Raw genomic sequence first — 20,396 nt, forward strand, 5'->3', positions numbered from 1 at the left:
TTCATGCATCAATCAGGAATCTTCTATTTATACTCCCCAACTTCTTGCCTGAATGAATATATGTCCAAGTCAAAAAGAGAAGATATGCTCTTCCCTAGGTCCTATCCTATACTGCCACCATCGTCATTAGCAGGAGCATTAGCAACAGGCTGCCTCAGAGAACTTGTTTCCTTTTCTTCCTTCTACTTCTAGCTCCTAGCACAGGGCACTAGAGGCCATTGCTAGAACTTCATAAATGGTTACAGAATGAATTTATTCATAGAAAATGCCTGTTGCCATTTCCCTAAACTTTGTATATGAGAGAAACCACTACTCTAATTTAATGTAATGGATGGTCCTAGAAAAAGAGTAATGGCTAACCAAAATAAAAAGTGAATGAAAAAGTTATATTCTGTTGAATAGCAAATTCATAGTTTAGTTATTGATAATAGTCAAAACCAGAAGTTCTTAAATCCTAGGTTTCTATAGATACCACCTCCCCCAAAGGGTTTGAGAACTTGGATGGGAAAAAAATTACATCTACATTTCAATATTATTCATAGAGAAGCTTGAAGTCAGGCATACCAGAGTTCAAATCTACCCTCAGACACATAGCTATATGGTTCTGGACATGTTATTTAACTTCTGTTTGCCTCAGTTTCCCCATCAGTAAAATGGGGATAACAGCACCATCTTCTCGAGGTTGTTGTGAGGATCAAATGAGATAATTTTAAAGCTCTGATCATAGTGCCTGACATATAGTAAGTGCTATATGTTAGTTATTATCATTATTATTAAATTCATGTATTCAAAAGCATTATTTTGAGAAGAGATTTGCAGGATTAATCAGACTGTCAAAGGGGTCTATGACAGAAAAGATAAGGGCCCTTGTCCTCTTATTCTTTCTACCACATTATTATCCATGGGAAATACTATAAGCTGAAATACTTGGAACATGAAGATAATACTTAATAATGCTTTTATTAGAGTATTTACCTTTGATATCTCCTGAACAGTGGCACTTATATAAAGAAGTTGAAAAAGAATTAATCCCAAAGCAAAAATATCCACTTCATTCCCATATTCTAGGGAAAAGATCTGAAAGAAAAAAAATTCATGTTTATTCTTATTCATCTATATATCCACATGTCTGTTGGAAAGAATATCACAAAAGTATTTAACAGAACATGTTCCTGACTATTTCAGGAGAATGAGAATAATGTTCAAATTACTAGAATTTATAGTAAAATAAAAAACATAAAATTTATAGGGAGTACTGACCTATATAGACCTTAAAAACTGATAGAATTCTTAGTTGAAAACCCATTTTATAAGTTCAGATCTAACATAGTAATATGCCCACTTTTCTTCATTATGACTCTGGTCTTATAAAAATGTACAATGGAACTAAATATAGACAAGAAACAAATAAACAGCAAAATACCTCCTAAGAGAACATCATAAAACAAGATAAGTACTATAGTTAGCATGTGTTAACTTTTCTTTTTAAAATTTTTTCCATGAACTGACAATGTACTGTTGGGTCAGCCTTCAATGACATTAGTGGGTATGGGGATCAATTAATGAAGCAGAGAAAGCTTGGTGTGATGAGGTGGCAGGTAGAGAAGGACAATGATACACCTTCCCACAACACAAGACTCTCCAAACTGCCAGGTATCTCTGACATGCATATTTAACTTGCCAAAAAAAAAATCATTGGGACTATAGCAATTTAGTATTTGACAAACCTAAAGGCCCCAGCTTTGGGGATAAGAATTCACTATTTGACAAAAACTGCTGAGAAAACTGGAAACTAGTATGGCAGAAAATAGGCATTGACTCACACTTAACACCATATACTAAGGTAAGGTCAAAATGGGTTTATGATCTAGATAAAAAGAATAATATTATAAATAAATTAGAGGAACATAGGATAGTTTACCTATCAGATTTATGGAGGAGGAAGGAAGAACTAAACATCATTATTGATCACAAAGTAGATAATTTTGATTATATTAAAAGTTTTTGTACAAACAAAACTAATGCAGACAAAATTAGAAGGGAAGCAATAAACTGGGAAAACATTTTTCCATCCAAAGGATCTGATAAAGGCCTGGTTTCTAAAATATATAGAGAATTGACTCAAATTTATAATAGTTCAAGCCATTCTCCAGTTGATAAATGGTCAAAGGATATAAACAGACAATTTTCAGATGAATTGAAACTATTTGTAGTCACATGAAAAAGTGCTCCAAATCACTATTAATCAGAGAAATGCAAATTAAGATACCATTTAGTGTCTTAGTGTATACCACTACACATCTGTCAGATAATGATGAATGTTGGAGGGAATGTGGGAAAATTGGGACACTGATATATTGTTGGTGGAACTGTGAATGAATCCAACCATTCTGGAGAACAATTTGGAATTATATTCAAAAATTTATCAAACTGTGCATACCCTTTGACTTAGCAGTATTTCTATTGGGCTTATATCCAAAGAGATCTTAAAGGAGGGAAAGGGGCCCACATGTGCAAAAATGTTTGTGGCAGCTCTGTTTGTAGTGGCAAAAAACTGAAAACTGAGTGGGTATCCATCAGTTGGAGAATAGCTGAATAAATTATGGTATATAAAAGTTATGGAATATTATTGTTCTGTAAGAAATGACCAACAGAATGATTTCAGAAAGGCCTGGAGAGACTTACATGAACTGATGCTGAGTGAAAGGAGCAGGACCAGGAGATCATTATACATGGCAACAACAAGACTATACAATGATCAATTCTGATGGATGTGGCTCTTTTCAACAATGAGAGGATTCAAACCAGTTCCACTTATTCAGTGATGAAGAGAGCCATCTACACCCAAAGAGAGAACCATAGGAACAAAGTGTGCAACCCACCATAGCATTTTCACTCTGTTGTTATTGCTTGCATTTTGTTTTCTTTCTTAGTTTTTCTTTTTATTCCTCTTGATCTGATTTTTTTTGTGCAGCAAGATAACTGTATAAATATGTATACATATATTGGATTTAACATGTATTTCAACATATTTAACATGTATTGGACTAGTTGCCAGCTAGGGGAGAGGCTGAGGAGAAGGAGGGGGAAAATTTGGAACAAAAGGTTTTGCAAGGGTCAATATTAGAAAAATTACCAATGCATATGCTTTGTAAATAAAAAGGTTTAATAAAAAAAATTCATTGTGGGGACAGTTTACCACAAATATCTTAAATAAACATTTTAAATTTTAAAATAAAAATACGTATCTTTAAATTAACTAAAAAATAGCTTACCTGCTCTGGGCTCATATAAAGAGGTGTTCCTACACCTTTTGTCCGATCATCTTTAGTTTTCAATGAGGTTACAAGTCCAAAGTCACCAATCTTTATTTTGGTTTCATCTACTAAAAATATATTAGATGGCTAAAAGGAAATAAAAATAATTTCTTATTTTATATCTATTCCTGTGATAGGTTTTGAACATTTAAAGGGCTAGCATGGGGCAGCTAGATAGCACAGTGAATATAACACCAGTCCATGAGTCAGGAGGACCAGTGTTGGAATTTTTACAAACTGCTAACTCATTAGAGTTGATAGATTATTGATCTGATCTTACAAGGAGATGTTTTGGGCCAGAACCTGAAACAAGGTAGTAAGTAGAACTAATTGATACAATGCTTATGTTCACACCTTTACTCATTGGAGTTCACATGTTTGGGAGATTTCAGGGTTTAGTATGAGATATCCAAATTCACACCTCCCTTGAAGCTCTTAGGGCCAGAGAGCACTATGGGAGAAAACCCATAATCCCGCTCTCTGATATATAAGAAGAAAACAGAGGCCCAATTAGGAGAGTTCAGCTGAATTAGATTGGAGAGGAGCACTCTGGGACAGACACAGAACACTCCGGGAGATTGAGAGCCAGAAGCCCTCTCTCCGAGGCATGAGAGATTCATTCCATTTTCCACTTGGCTGGCTGGAGGCTGAAGAAAGCAGAAGCTGAAGCAAAGGACAAAGCTGTAAGAGCTCTTAGAACCAAGCAGAGAGATAGGCCTCAACTAACCAGGCTATTTTGGAAGGAGAAAATAAACATTTGCATTTGCAGCTGGCTGCATTTTGGGTGATTATTACTCTTAACTGAAACTAAGGCTGCCTCCAGAAAACCTCCCCAAGAAACCTGCTTTCATCCAGAAAGAACTATTCTTTTAAAGAAGAACAAGAACTCCAACAGACCAGAATTCAATTTACCATCTGTGTGACCCTGGGCAAGTTACTTGATCCCAATTGCCTTGTTTAGAGAGAGAAAAAAAGCATAAACATGCAGTATGCTGGTAGGGGTGTCGCAAGGGTTTTGGAATTATAAGATATAGATTCAAATCCTAGATCAGCACCTTACTAGCTATATAACTTGGAGAAGTTTACTTTATTCACAATAAGCATGTTTTATGCTCTATGTCATTTGACTGGAGTGGCTCACTGATTGGCTGTTGAAATGTCATGGATAGCTACTTCTAGCAAGATAAAGTGAACAAAGCTACAGTTATCTCTCTTAGTAATGAGGCAGACATTGGGACTTAACTGAATTCTTGGAGTTTCATTTCTTTACATATTAAATACAGAAATTCATCATTATGAGTTTTTTCTACAGGAAGATACTTTTTCTGATTCCCCCTAATTCTACTATCGTCCCCCTGTTGATTACTTTCAATTTATCCCGATTGTACCATATTTCTTTTGCCTTTCTTTGTAGCTCTAGAGCTTGGTACAGTACCTGGATAATAGCATCAATGTTTAAGAATTGACTGATTGATTCAAGGTTTTGTTTCCATAAGGGAGGATATCCAGCACAGAGTCTAAATTGGATAGGGAGGTGAAATCCTCCAGATGCTCATCTAAGTGGATGACATCATGATGTTCATGTAAATTGTCCCAAATATTACTTCTAGTGTTCTAGATGAGATTCATAAGCGTTTTTAAAGATTTGGACTTTATCTATACAAGCAGTCCAGGAAGTTTTCCTAAACTGAAATAACTGGATAGATCTGATTAGCACAAATGAGCAATGAGACACAAGCAAAGAGTGTACGCACATACACACACATACATACATGTATATTTGTATACATATATACACATATAAACAAATAAACACACATACATATGGGTGATGATCTGAGAGATAACTGAGGCATCAAGGAATTAGAGGTCAAAATGTAGATGAAGAACAAGTTTAGTTCTAAAAGCAGAGGTAGAATGCCAGTAGGTTGTGATCAGATAAGGGAATTTTAGAGTTTATAAACATGAAAGTGGTACATTTGTGAGTAATTTTATTATTATCAATAAGTCTACTATGCAAAGATCATACATGCACCCCCACAGAACTCTTTCATCATAAGAGGTCATAGAAGTCTAATAACATAGAGAACTTGGCAATGTTTTTGTTATGTTTTGGTAATCTTCAAAGAAAAACTGGAAATGAAAGAAAAAAAGAATATAATAAGGGACAAAAGGGAGAGGAAGGTTAGAGAAAATTATCTAATTAGGGGACAAGTCAAAATTACAAGCCTCGGGAGAAGTGATATAAGTAGGTGACACTTGAAACCATTCTCTTCTGAACTGGTCAGAGGAAGGAAGAATATACATACACACAGATTTAGATAGAGAAATATATTTTTCTAAAGAGGGAAATGGGACATAAAGGGGAGAAGGGAGACAAAGAAATAAGAGGAAAGGCAGATTATGAGAGAAACTAGTCCTAAGGAAAAAACCTCTCAGAATATACAAAAATATTTATAACAGCTCTTTTTGAGGTGGCAAAGATTTGAAAACTAAGATAGTGCCTATCAATTGGGAAATAACTGAAATAATTATGATACATGAATTGATGGACTACTGTTGTGCTATAAGAAATTATGATAGGGATGATTTCAGAGAAATATACAAAGACTTATAAGAATTGATACAGCATGAAATGAGCTAAAACAGAACAAAGTATACCACCGTGTTATAAAGACAAACTATTTTGAAAGGCAGGCACTCTGATCTTACATAATAACTAACCAAGATTCCAGAGGACTCATGGTGCAACATGTTATACACCTTTTCATAGATTGGTGAAGGATTGAAGATACTAAATAAGATTGTATACATATATTTATTTATAGGAAATGGCCAATGAGCATAAAAAAATTTACTCATCTGGATTGAGTAATGCCACTGATGAATTACAAATGAACACATTCATGTACAAAGGAACTGATTTATAGTTATCTACTTCCAAAAATATTCCACTTCAAGAAATAAAAGCTTCGTTGTTACTTACCTTAAGATCTCTGTGAATTAAATTGTTTGAATGTATATATTCCACTCCTGCTGTTATTTGTTGAAATAAATTCAAAGACAAAGCTTTATCTAACTCACTGCCTCTTCTAGAATTAATCCAATCCTTTAATGTTCCCCTTTCACAGAGTTCCATTACGATAAAGAGACATTTTATCTTTGACCTAAAGGTAAAATCATAAAATATTAAAACCAATTAAAATGCACTTTTTGTGATGGAACACATTTTTCTAAAGACTTTTAAAAAGCATCAGAATACAAATATAAATGTAATAATTCAATTGAATCAAAAAGCTAAAAGAGAATAATACTTTCTAGTTAAACACTTAAAAGATTAAAGTTTAGAGAGATAGAATAATAGAGTCAAAAGAGTATTTATTTTGGAGTGGAAAGACCTAAATTTAAATTATATTTTGTCACTATTAGTGTAATCTTGAGCAAGTTTAATCTTTGTAAGCTTAAATTTCCTAAATTTAAAATAATGAATTAGACAAGCTAAGTTCTAAGATCCTTTCTTGATCTAAATCTGAAACCACTAAAACCACTGAAACTTCTCAATTGGAAGTAACCAGTCTTTGTGAGAAAGCAGAGAATTAATCTACAAGAGGGAAAGTAGTGAGAGACGAACTTAAGAGGGAACAGAGAAGGAATGTTCCTCAAGTTCTTCAGCAGAAGATACTATTAATTGAAGAGCATTAAGTCAAGGAAAGATGCAGGAAATAGCAAATTATCAGTGAAGATAGGTTGATTGAGAAAAATAAATTATAATGGGTTGATTAAAGCTTGTTGACATGATAAAATACTTTTAAACACCTTCATAATTCTGTCCACAGCCAGCTTTTCAAGTTGACCTCCCCTAAATTTGATCTACAAGTGAGTAATAATTGGTAATTAGAGAAATGAATTTTTGTCTTTGGCAATTTTTCTTCACTGAATAAAAAAAATTAATTGGGTCAAAAAAAAAGTTCCTACTATGTTTCAGCCTTTGTGATAGGTGCTGAAAATACAAAGACAAAAATGAAACAGTCCCTACCCTTAAGGAGATCAGGGAAGATGAGTTTCTGTAGTGATTTAAAATCTGCAAAATGTTATGAAATCTATAAATTTTTTATACTTTGAAACAGCGATAGAGACATTAGATCTGTGATTTTACTCCTATCAGAAGCTCCTGGATGAGAGAATTCTATTTCTGTATGTCACCCTGCTTAAAATTTGTATTACAGATAGATATATATGTATAAAATTATGTGTGTGTATATATATTTATATATATATATATGAAAACATATATATATCCATATTGTATGTGAGTATAAATGTGTGTAAATGTAGTGTGTGTGTATTACATATATGTATGTGTGTGTATTTGCATATCTATCTATATGGCATGTACACATATAAAGTATATATGTATATGTTTTTGTATAAAAATTAATATCCAGTTCATGGTCCTGAATCCTGTATTTTATAGGTTCATTTCAGATAAGTTTTGGAGATTATTTTAAAATACCTGTCTTTTTTTTTTTTTTTTACTATTTTTACATTTTAAAGAAGTGTAAATCTTATTTTTGTTGATGTATTTTGATTTTATCTCACATTCATTTCTAAATATATTCCTCCCAGAGAACACAAGCTCTAGAGTCAAGAGGACTTGAGTTCAAATCCAACTTCAGATACTTAATGCTTACTAGCTATGTGATCCTAAGTAAGTTACTTAATCCCAATTGTTTCACAAAAATAAATAAATATAAGTATGCATGTGTGTATATATCTCTCTCTTGTCCCCTCACAAGTGAACCATCTCCAGCAGGATGAATACAGAGAGGACTGGCGAGACTTACATGAACTGATGCTAAGTGAAATGAGCAGAACCAGGAGATCATTATACACTTCGACAACGATATTGTATGAGGACATATTTTGATGGAAGTGGATTTCTTTGACAAAGAGACCTGAGTTTCAATTGATAAATGACGGACAAAAGCAGCTACACCCAAAGAAAGAACACTGGGAAATGAATGTGAACTATCTGCAATTTTATTTTTCTTCCCGGGTTATTTATACCTTCTGAATCCAATTCTCCCTATGCAACAAGAGAACTGTTCGGTTCTGCAAACATATATTGTATCTAGGATATACTGCAACATATCCAACATATAAAGGACTGCTTGCCATCTGGGGAGGGGGTGGAGGGAGGGAGGGGAAAAAAAATCGGAACAGAAACGAGTGTCAATATAAAGTAATTATTAAATAAAAAAAATTAAAAAAAAAGTGAACCATCTCTTATAACAAAACTTTAAAATAAAGTTGAACAAAATCAACTAAACCAGTAAACATATCTGATATTAAACTTAGCTTAAATGTTTTAGAAAACATGGACTATTGTTTGGAGTCATATATTTTGGATGTTTGAAAAGATCTAGGGGAATGTTGAAGTCATTTTTTAAACTTTAGTGAAGTAAGTCATCATTTAAAGATTGAAATGGTTCAAGCTTTCATAAATTAGTGCAGCTCATCCTAATTTGAGCTTCGTTTGAAGTCAACAATGCATGAATGAATGTTTCATTTTGCTGATTATCCACTTCTTTAATTAATCTGTGGTAACTGAGAACTTTCTCCTGTTTTCCTATACCCAAATACCAAACTACTGAGAGCAATAGCAGTTGAGGAAATAGTTTAACATTATTAGTATGTGGTTTTCTAAGCAGAGAGATAGAGAGAAAAAGTCTAAAATCTAAAATGATCCTGTACATTATTTTATTTCACCCAAACCTCTTCTCTTTTATGTTTTTTATAAATAATCAAAAATGCTTGATCTACAACTATGATGGATTTGGCTCTTTTCAACAATGGGGAGATTCAAGCCAATTCCAATAGATTTGTGATGGAGAGAGCCATCTGCATCCAGAAAGAGAACTGTGGGAACTGAATGTGGATCATAATATAGTATATTTTCACCTTTTTTAAGTTGTTGTTGTTTGCTTTCTTGGGTTTTTTTCTTTTTCTTTCTCATTTTTTTCCTTTTTGATTTAATTTTTCTTGTGCAGCATGATAAATGTGGCAATATGTGTAGAAGAATTGCACATGTTTAACCTATACTCAATTAATTAAGGGAGAGAAAAGGAAGGGAGAAGAAATTGGAATGCAGGGTTTTGCAGGGGCAAATTTTGGAAATTGTCTTTGCACGTATTTTGAAAAATAAAAAGCTATTATTAAAAAAAAAATATGATCTAGGTTTACATAAGATCACTGCAGTACTCTCACCATAAACTTTCTTAGGCCAATCCTAAAATACACTTGGTAAATTTAACTTGTTAAAAATTTTAATATAATGCTGTCAAATGTAAATATGTAGTAAACTTCTCGAGATTAAGGCCTGTTTATTTTTGTCTTTGTATTCCAACACTCTGCACAGTGTCTGGCACATAACAAAAATTAATAAATCTTTGTTAAATCAAGTAGAATACGAAATAAGACTGACATATTTAAAATAAGCTAACATTCAGTAATTTTAAATAGTTAAGTAATATCAGTAGTCATAACATTAAATTGAGCAAAACAGTTTCATATTTCTTTTTAAAATTTCTACATTTTACTTTCATACCCAAATACTTCATTTTATGATTGAAGATCAAAAAGTATATTTTTCCTATAGAAAATATTTTATATCAAGAACACAATACATGACAGAAGAAAATACTAATTCTTTCTACATTGTTGTATATAATTAAGTTACTAATATTAGAGATTTTTGAAAAGCAGAATTACCTGGGAAAATGTCCACTCTCTTCAGTATCATAATAATCATCTCCATCCCAACACAGACTATATTTAATAATATTTTCATGATCAAGTTTGGCCAGAACTTTTACTTCACGCTTTACTTTCCTAGTTTAAAAGAGAAAGATTAGAAGAAACAGTTTTCATTCTAGATCATGATCTACTCTATATTTGTCTGTATATATCTACTCTATTTTCCTTAGAATTTAATACAGTGCACACTGCACATAGCATTTTTTCAATAAAATTTCAGTTTTGCCATTTACTACTGTTACGCTACAGGAAAAGTCATAACACATTTTGGGGTTTCAATTTCTCCTCAGTAAAGTGAGATGTCTGGAATAATTGCTTCTAAAGTTCCTTCCAGCTCTGAATTAAGATATTATCTTCCTACTATTAGAGACAACCTCTATTAAATGAATTTATCTTCAAACAACATCAATAAGCCCATTAAAATGAGGGAGAAATTGGGTGAATCTCAAATTATATTCCTTTTTATAGTATCTAGCACATACCCATCACTGAATAAATATTTGTTGAATTAATGAATATATTTTTCACTATCTACTGAGAGAGGCAGGTCATATTTAAGAAAGGCTAAAAAGAAACAAGAACAAGTTTTATAATAATATATATAATAATAATCAGAAGAGATACTATTCCATGTTCTCCCTCCCAGTTTTTAAAAACTGCAATATTTTAAGCACAGAAAGCAATACTACAGAATTAATATTGCCGAAAAAGTAACTTTAAAGTTCTCTACTTACTCGTTATCAAATTTAACCCGTTTAATAGCATAGGATTTTTTGTCAAGTTTGTGAATTCCTTTAAACACTTGGCCATATCCACCTCTGCTAAGTATTTTTATGTTACAAAAATCATTGAGAAACCTTAAAACAAAACAATTCATTAGTTATTTTGAAGTTTTAAGAAATATACATGACATATACAGAATTGAAGAGTGGTAAATTTAGAGAAAAAAGCACAAGCAAGTAGTGGGACTATAAAAACTCTGCTAAAGAAGGTTATACTTGAACTTAGTCTTAAAACTATTCAGGAATGCTAAAAGATGAAGATGAAGAGGGGAAGCATTTTAAAGCAAAGTGACAGCCAATTCCTAGGGTTGGAGAAAGGAGATGAACTATAATATATTAGAAAAAGGCAGTTAGTAAGTATGGCCGGACTTTAGAGTGTAAGGAGTGAGCAGTTTGGAAAAATGGGAAAGAACCAGATTTTTAATAAGTTTAAATGCAAAATAAGGGAGTTTATATTTGATCCTAGAAATAATGAGTCAATGGAATTTCTTGAGTACAGAAAAAAAAAAGATTACCCTTTAGATAAATCACTTTAGCAGCCATCTAGACAAGAGGTGATGGTGGCTATGTGAGTGACAACAAAGGGATATATGATGTTATATGGAGAAAAAAATTATATATTTGACAACTAAGTGAACATAGCAGATGAGTGAGGGTGAAAAATTGAGTAGGAAACCAAGAGAGTGCAAAATTAGATTACTGAAGTGGTGGGAGGGAATAATGATACTTTCAACAGTAAGTAATAGGGAAGTATGGGAGAGGAGTGATATTAAGGGGAAACAATGAGTTCTATTTTGAACATATTGAGTTTGAAATCCCCATGGTATACTTGTTTAATAAGTATAATGCAAAGCATTATAAAAGTATCATATAACCTATGAGAGGAGAAAAATACTAATATAAAATGTGTCAGAAAAATTTGAAGACTAAGAGAAAATTTGGAATTAGGGAGATTAAACAAATTAATAGAGGATGTACCATTGAAAGAAAGGAAGAAGTTTGACAGGCAAACAAGAAAAATTTGTATTTGAGGTATGGGAAAAGGTACAGAGATGGGAAAAGGAAGGACAGGATTGGGGGAAAGCCAGTATTACAGTTTGTTTAGAACAAACTGTATGTGAAATAAGACAAAGCTGTAATTATACAGTACAGGATCTTAAAAACTGGGGCATAGGCAATTAGGGCCCACTGAAGGTCCTATCTAATTCTAAAGTATAGAAAAATAAGAGAGCTATCTAGACACTCATCTTAAAATGCTATAGGCTTGAGATCATAAAAGAAGGAAAAGGACTCACATGTGCAAAAATATTTGTAGCAGCTCTTTTTGTGATGTCAAGAAATTGGAAATGGAGGGGATGCCCATCAATTATGGAATGGCTGAACAAGGTGTAGTATATAAATGAAATGTAATACTATAGTTTGTAATGTCTGGACTAGCTTTTTGGAGGACCTCTGGATGGGCCTTGGTCTTAGCAGGAAACTCACCATGAGGATAGTCAAGGATGGAGTCTGGCATCTGAGCTCACTCTCTGTCTGTCTCCAGTCCTCTCAGCCCTTAAATATCTTAATTAAATTACATCACTACAGCACACTGAGCATGTGCCAACTGTAGAACCATTACATCACTATATCACACTAAATACTAAGTATATGTGAGAGCCATTATCTCATCAATCACACTGAGTAAACACCCTGCTGTATCTTTGTTTCAAGTATACTTTTCCATAGTTCTTCTGAGGGAGAAGACAGAAAAATGTGGAACACAAGGTTGAATGTTGAAAATTATCTTTGCATGTATTTTGAAAAATAAAAAGCTATTGTTATTTTTAAAAATGATGAGCAGGCAAATTTCAGAAAAATCTGGAAATTTAAATGAACTAATGCTAATTAAAGTAAGCAGAACCAGGAGAACATTGTACAAATAACAGCAAGATTGTGTGATGATCAAATATGACAAACTTAGCTCTTCTCAGCAATAAAGTGATCCAAAACAATTCCAATACACATCCAGAGTCTAAGGCAGATTGGAGCATATTATTTTCACTTTTTTTTCTTTTTCATGGTTTCACCCTTTTGTTCTGATTATATGACTAGTATAGAAATATGTTTTACATAATTATACATGTATAACCTACATCAGATTGCTTGCTATCTTGGAAAGGGGAAAGGGAATGGAAGGAAGGAGAAAAATTTGGAACTCATAATCCTACAAAAATTAATTGTTGAAAACTATTTTTACATGTAATTGGAAGAAACAAAATACTATCACATGTGAGAAAATAAAATGCTACAGCCTTTTAACATAGCTGGATGCTCTGAACAAAGTAGAGAAAAATCTCAATGAATTTTGATTTATTATTTTAATATAATTGGTCTTTCACTGACTTAATCAGAGGGGGAAAAGGGCAAAAGCCAAGTTGTTAAACTAATTGAAAAATGCACTCAAGCTAGAAGATTACATACAAATTAGTGGCTTGAATGAATCAAAAAGAAAGTAATCCAATAAGACAAAGAATAAGAGGCCACACTTCAGCAACATCTTTGGATATGTAAAGATCTATAAAGCATTTGTAAAGCACTTACTACATATATGGAACTCTAGATATCAGTCCTCTGAGTCCTGGAGATGGAATCAATGGAGCTTCCATTTCCTGACTTGATGAGCAAAAGAAATATAGCCCTGAATAAAGAAAAACTGTAGGAAGCCACATGGATCTTAGAGAATGAGAAACTATTTTTTTAAAAAGGAGGAAAAAAAAAAAAGCAAAGAGGCAAGTACCATAAAAAGTGGGTCAGTCTTCAAGGGACAAAGCTACTTAGGTCAAATGGGCACCAAAGCAATGCTAAAGTGTTGCTGAAGCTGGCCCCCAAACCTCAGGCATTAATCTGTCTCCTTCACTTCCATGAATCCCTCTATGGGATTCTAAAGCCTTTTTTTCTGAGCATGGAATAAGAAAAATTTGTTTACATTCTTCTTGTTTTACCTATTTACTTTGTCTTAGAAACAATGGTAATCACCAACAATCACTAGACAGGGTTTTATTTATGGGAAAATACTGATAGAAGTTAATAACTAAAGAAAGAAATATCCCAAGAAGATAAAAAGATGGATTTTTTTCCATCTATCTCAAAACACTGAAGTGTTTTTCTAGAAGTAAAGACTTTTGCTAGGAGTTAGGAGCTGACAAATGACAAACTGGAGGAGCTGTTGGAAAACAGCTGCGAGCTGTGAATTTGGTCTGGCATTTCTAGAAAATATTATTTGGAACCATATCCAAATGGTTACTAAACTGTGCATACCCTTTGATCTAACAATACCCAGCATTACTACCCTTTGACATAATATACTAAGTTAAAAAGATCAAAGAAAGAGGAAAAGAACCCATATGTACAAAAATATTTATAATGGTTCTTTTTTTATATAATAGCAAAGACTGGAAACTAAAAGGAACCTAAGAATTGAAAGATGCTTGAATAAATTGCATAATAATGAAATACTATTATACTATGATATAAGAAATGATGAAACAGTTTTGGAGAAACTTAGGAAAACTTGTATGAAGTGATATAGAGTGAAATGAGTATAAAACCAGGAGATCAATTTATACAATGATAATATTGTAAGAACTAACAATTTTGAAGGACTTAAAAACTGTAAGCAATGAAATGGCTAATCATTATTCCATGATTCCAGAGGATTCAGGCTGCAATATGCTACCTATCTGACAGAAAAATGATGGGTTCAAGGTTCTGTTTAAGAAATATACATATTGTACAAGGCTAGCGTGGAATTGATTTTGCTTCACTACATATATTTGCTAAAACTTTTTTCTTTTTTTTCCAATGGAAGGAGACATAGAAGAAATATATATTTTTGTTCATTAGAAATTTTTAACTTAATTTTTAAAAATATTAAGGGAATTTGATAATATTTGAAGGTAATGAAGAAGAAACCACCTGATGGAAACTAAGTTAAAACACAAAATATGAACTTTCATGGAACCACACTCCCAAAGGAGACAGAAAGGAATGGATCAAAGGCTTGATAAAGATATTAGCCTTAGCAAGAATATAAGCCACTGATATAAGATAATTACACCGAGGTATTCTCTCCAGAGGAAGGAAGGAATAAAGAAGACTGAGACAGCTGGAATGACAAGATATACATAAATCTGATCTCTGATACCAAGGAAATTTTTCTAAATTTTGTATTTAATTTTATCAGACCTATTCATGATTGTTGTATTCAAAGGTATCAAAGACCTGTTGAACTTAGACTTGAATATTTATTAGAAGCTCTTGTTTCTTCAGTCTACCTCAAACAAAATGTATAGTTCCTACAACTGTGGGTCATATAGAAGTTGTGCTATGCCTGAATAAAGGCTATTTCTTGGAAACAGTTATGTATATAGTCTTACTTCAGTGAATCAGATTTTTTCTGGTATGTGTGTGTGTATACACATACATGGTCATGTATATACATACATATATACACACTTACAAATACATATGTATGTATATGTATTCATACACACACATGTCTACTTCAATTAAGCTACATTTTCAGGCATCACATGCAATTTTAAAAATTGCAATGTACAAAGAACAGCAAACACACACACACACACACACACACACACCATTAAAAGGTGGTTATGATTCTTTAATTTGACCTGAACAAAAGAAAGTTAAGATGTGACCCAATAATTATCAAAACTATAATAGATTCCTAAGAAAAGCTGGGGAGCTTCATTCCCTAGAAATCTTTCCTTTTTTCCCTCAATATCATTTTATTTTTCCAAAAACACATATAGTTTCCAATAGTCATTTTTGTAAAATTTTGTGCACATTTTTCTCCTTCCCTCCTTTACCTTCCCCTCCCCAGGACAGCAAGCAATTTAATAGAAGTTAAACATGTATAATGCTTTTAAACCTATTTCCATTTTTGTCATGTTATAGAAGAAAAATCAGGCCCAAGGGGGTAAAAAACCACAAAAACGCAAAAGCAAATAAACAAACAAAAAAGGTGAAAATACTATGCTTTGATCTAAATTCAGTCTCCATAGTTCTCTCCCTGGATAATGGATCACATTTTCCATCCCAAGTCTATTAGAATTATCTTGAATCACAACATTGCTGAGAATAGCCAAGTCCATCAGAGTTGAGCATCACATAATCTTGCAGTTACTGTGTACAATGCTGAATCAGATTTAAAGTGAGCATCAGCAGATAATAGTAAAGTGGAATATACATGTTTTCTTGTATCCCTTCTGTGTGTATCAACCTCCTTCAGCAAAAGGGAAGAAGGAAGAAGCAATCAGAGAGCCCTATTATGTGCCAGGCATTTAATCAAACACATATCATTTCCCCTCTTACCTTTCATTGCAACTATACATATTTTCTTCTTTCTCATTATTGTCAAGTTGTTTTTGAAAAGTGGGTGCCAAAAACCTAAAAGTCAGAGAGTAAAAATTTGAAGGAATTCCAATCTAATTAAATTATAACAGTCCAGTTATATAGCATGCTGCAATTTACATGTTTCTCTTATACCTTAGGAGGTGCTTTATAATTTTGTATTTATATGTAGTATATAAATTACAACCCCCATTTTATGGATCAGTAAACTAAGGCTCACATAAGCTTGAAAAAACTTTCCCAAAGGCACACAACCAATAAGGGTCAGAGCTAGGACTTGAAATTAGGTCTCTTAAATCTGATACAGTGCTCTTTCCACTATATCCTTATATGCTATAGACAACAATCTTTTACAGCAATCAAAAATGAATCTTTAAATTTTATAAACCTTTTATATCTTTCGTCATATTACCAGAAGTTAATAATCATCAGAGTTGGGATTTGAATACAGGTTTTCTAACTCCAAATCCAGTGCAGGCTCTATTATACCACATTGCCTCACATATCTGAGTTGGCACCTATAACTTAATATGCTTTCCTCACCAAAGAATTGTTCAGTATCCCCATCTCTATCTCTTTATACTGAATTGTTAAGGAAGTGAAAATGATATAGTCAAAAGAATAACAGAAAAGGAAAAAAAATCCTGCAACTATCTGTATGGTCTTGGTCAAGATAATTCAGCTCTCTGGACCTCAGTTGCTCCATCTATAATATTATGGGGTTAAATTAGATCAGAGACATCAAACTCAAAAAAAAATAGGGGTCACTAAACCAAATAAAAGGATCTCCTTGGGCCACATGCTGACAAATTATAATTTAATTACATTTTATTGTATTTATTTTGTTAAATATTTTCCAATTATATTTTAATCTTATTTAAACATTATTCAGGAGTGGAATATATATATTTCATACAATATATGTATGATCATCTCTAAATCATCTCTAGGATAATCCAGGACTGAATTTCTATGATTCACTAGTACCTTAAATATTTTATTTTGTTCCATATCCCCATGCTGGAGACATCAGTATTATTTCTATCTGATCCAAACTTTAAGTCCTGTCTACTTTTTCTTTTATGTTATTTCTTATAAATACGCCTTTCTTGGGAGGGGTTGGAGGAGGGCAGCAGAGCCACAAAGGCAGAAGCAAAGATTCATTCATATGAATTATAATAACAAATTCTAAAGTACCAGAACTAACAAATAGACAGGGTGAAACAATTTTCTAGCCTAAGACAAATAAGATCAACAGGAGAAGTCTGTCTTATTGGGGCAAGAGTGGAGCACAGTCCAGCACAGACCTTGAGGGCAACTGAATAGGCAGCAATGAGTAAGAAGCTCTTAGCCCATGGATAGAAAAGGAACCAGACAAGTGTTTAGGGAAAACTGCTGAAAGTGGGTGCAAAATTCTGCTTCATTTCCCATCATGGATCCAGGTTATGGGCTCAGGTCACAGTCATAGGGTAAGAAGGAATACCAGCAAACTTGAGTTGCAACTTCAGGAGAGCAAGGATCATAATTTCCATATGGAAAAGAGTGTGTGTGGTCACTCATAGACCAGAGTATACTCAGAAGAGCAATGACCATATCTTTCCTTAGATCATACCAATTTGGAAGAACTGAAAATTTTCATGTTCCTAGAATTCCCCTGAAAACAACTGCACAAAAAAAGCTAAAGCTTAGCCCAGTAACCCCTCCACCATAGAAGCAGAGCCCAACTTTAACATAAAGTTAGACATCAAGAAATAGACTGGGACAATGAGCAAAACACAAAAAAGAATCTGTACATAGAAAGTCACAATGGTAACAGAGAAAATCAAATCATAAAATCAGAAGGGGACAACAATGTCAAAATGGCTACATGCAAAGCTTCAAAGAAAAATATTAATTCATGTCAACCTTCACCCCTCAAAAAAATTTCTGGAAGAGTTCAAAAAGGAAATTCAAAATCAAATAAGAGGAGGTAGAGGAAAAAATTGGAAAAGAAATGAGAGTGATGCAAGAGAATCATGAAAAAAAGTCAACAGCTTAGTAAAGGAAGCACAAAAATTATGAAAAGATGTACATAAATTCACTGAGGAAAAAAATTCCTTAAAAAGTAGAATTATCCAAATGAGAAAGGTACAAAAACTCACTGAAGAAAATAATTCCTTAAAAAGTAGGAGCTAATGACTCCATGAGACAATAAAAAATAATTAAACTTCAAAAGAATGAAAAAATAGAAGAAATTCTAAAATATCTCACTGGAAAAATGACTGACTTGGAAAACAGATTGAAAAGAAATAATTTAAGAATTGTTAGATTACCTGAAAATCATAATAAACATATTTCAAGAAATCATCTCCTCCACATGCTCCCCCACTCCTAATATCCTAAAACTAGAGGGTGAAAGAAAAATTGAATGAAAGAATCCCATCGCTCACCAACTGAAAGAGATCTCAAATTGAAAATTCCAGTGAATAAAGCCAAATTCCAGAATTTCCATGTCAGGAGAAAATATTGCAAACAGCTAGGAATAATTCAAATATTATGAAGCCTGAGTCACAAAAATATAAAATTTAGCAGCTTCTAAAGTAAAGGATTAGAGGATATGGAACGTAATTCCAAATTGCAAAGGAGCTGTACAAGAATCATCTATTCAGTGAAATTGAGTATAATCCTCCAAAGAGAAAAATGAAAATTTAATGAAATAGAGAATTTTTAAGTATTCCTGATTAAAAGACCAGAGCTAAATAGCAGGTCTGATTTTGAAAAACAGAACTCAAGAAAAACATAAGAAAAAACAAGAAAGAGAAACCATAAAAGATTCAGTAATGGTAAACTGTTTATATTCCTACAAGGGAAGATGAGGCTTATAATTCCTAAGAATTATCATTAATAAAGCAGTTAAAAGGAGTAGAAACGGAGGGTATGGGGGCAAGTTAACTATGATGGAATGATAACCAAAAAAATAATAATAATATTAAAGAGCAATAGGGAAGGAAAGATTGTGAGAAGAGGGGAAGAAAAGGTAGAATGGAATAAATTATCTTACATAAAAGAAGTACAAAAAACTATTTACAGAGGAGAGGGAAATAAGAGAGGGAGGCCTTGCTGGCAACCCTTGAACCTTATTCTCATCAGAATTTGTTGAAAGAGAAAATAGCATAAGCACTTAGAAAATCTATGTACTTAGAAATCTATCTCACTCTACAGAGAAGGAAGAAGAGAGGGAATAATAGAATGGGGTGAAGTAGAAGACTGATAGAAAGAAGATAGATTGGAAGAGGCAATGAGCAGCAGCGAAACACTTTTGAGAAGGGACAGGGTAAAGGAAGAGAGATAGAAATTAAGATGAAGAGAGGGTGGAGAGAGGGAAGGAAGAAGGAAGAAAAAGGAGGGGGCAGATGGGAAGGGAAGGAGAGAAGAAGGGAGGGAGAGAAAAGAGAGAGAGAGAGAAGGAGAGAGAGAGAGAGAAGGAGAGAGAGAGAGAGAGAAAGAAAAAGAGAGAGAGAGAGAGAGAGAGAGAGAGAGAGAGAGAGAGAGAAAGAGAGGAGAGAGACAGAGAGGGAAGGAAGGAGGGAGGGACAGAGACAGAGACAGAGAGACAGAGAGATCCCAGGGACACATATAGAATAAAAGTAAGGAGATAGAGCAGAATCTATTATGTTTTAGTTGAAGGGGGAAAAAAGCAGGAGTAGCAATCATGATCTCAGACAAAGCAAAAACAAAAATAATTCTAATTACCAATTCTAGATATCACACTATATTAGAGCAGAGCAGAATGAATTAAAAACCAGAATACAACAATATATTGTTGACAAGAGTCATGCTATATGGATAGGCTAGCAGACTTAGGCAAAGTCAGATTGAGTTTCTTCCTATATATGTCCTGGACAAGATATGAACTTCTCAGGGGAAAAAAGTGCAGATCCCCCAGTCATTTTTGGCTCCTTTTTGCTCACTTCCTTTGTTCTAAAACTGACTCAGCTTCACGGATTACTTGCTGTAGCAAAAGTGAGAACCATTGAGCTATACTTCCAAATTTACACATATTTCAGGGCTAGGTCTTGAGCTGAGC

At 33.2% G+C, this 20,396-nt stretch overlaps 1 protein-coding gene across 1 annotated transcript in view; it reads right to left on the reverse strand.

Annotated features, from left to right (window-relative positions):
- The window catches only part of EIF2AK2 (eukaryotic translation initiation factor 2 alpha kinase 2), a 65,037-nt gene that overhangs the window by 10,305 nt on the left and 34,336 nt on the right, over positions 1 to 20,396 (reverse strand). The window contains exons 9-14 of the mRNA XM_051976151.1: positions 16,292 to 16,366; positions 10,868 to 10,990; positions 10,089 to 10,208; positions 6,304 to 6,484; positions 3,276 to 3,404; positions 976 to 1,077 (exon numbers count right to left, since the gene is read on the reverse strand). Coding sequence (XP_051832111.1) covers positions 976 to 1,077; positions 3,276 to 3,404; positions 6,304 to 6,484; positions 10,089 to 10,208; positions 10,868 to 10,990; positions 16,292 to 16,366 — 730 coding nt within the window. The remainder of the gene's footprint in view (positions 1 to 975; positions 1,078 to 3,275; positions 3,405 to 6,303; positions 6,485 to 10,088; positions 10,209 to 10,867; positions 10,991 to 16,291; positions 16,367 to 20,396) is intronic.

This window comes from Antechinus flavipes, chromosome 2 (assembly GCF_016432865.1).
Source record: "Antechinus flavipes isolate AdamAnt ecotype Samford, QLD, Australia chromosome 2, AdamAnt_v2, whole genome shotgun sequence".
In the NCBI taxonomy this organism is placed as follows: Eukaryota; Metazoa; Chordata; class Mammalia; order Dasyuromorphia; family Dasyuridae; genus Antechinus; species Antechinus flavipes.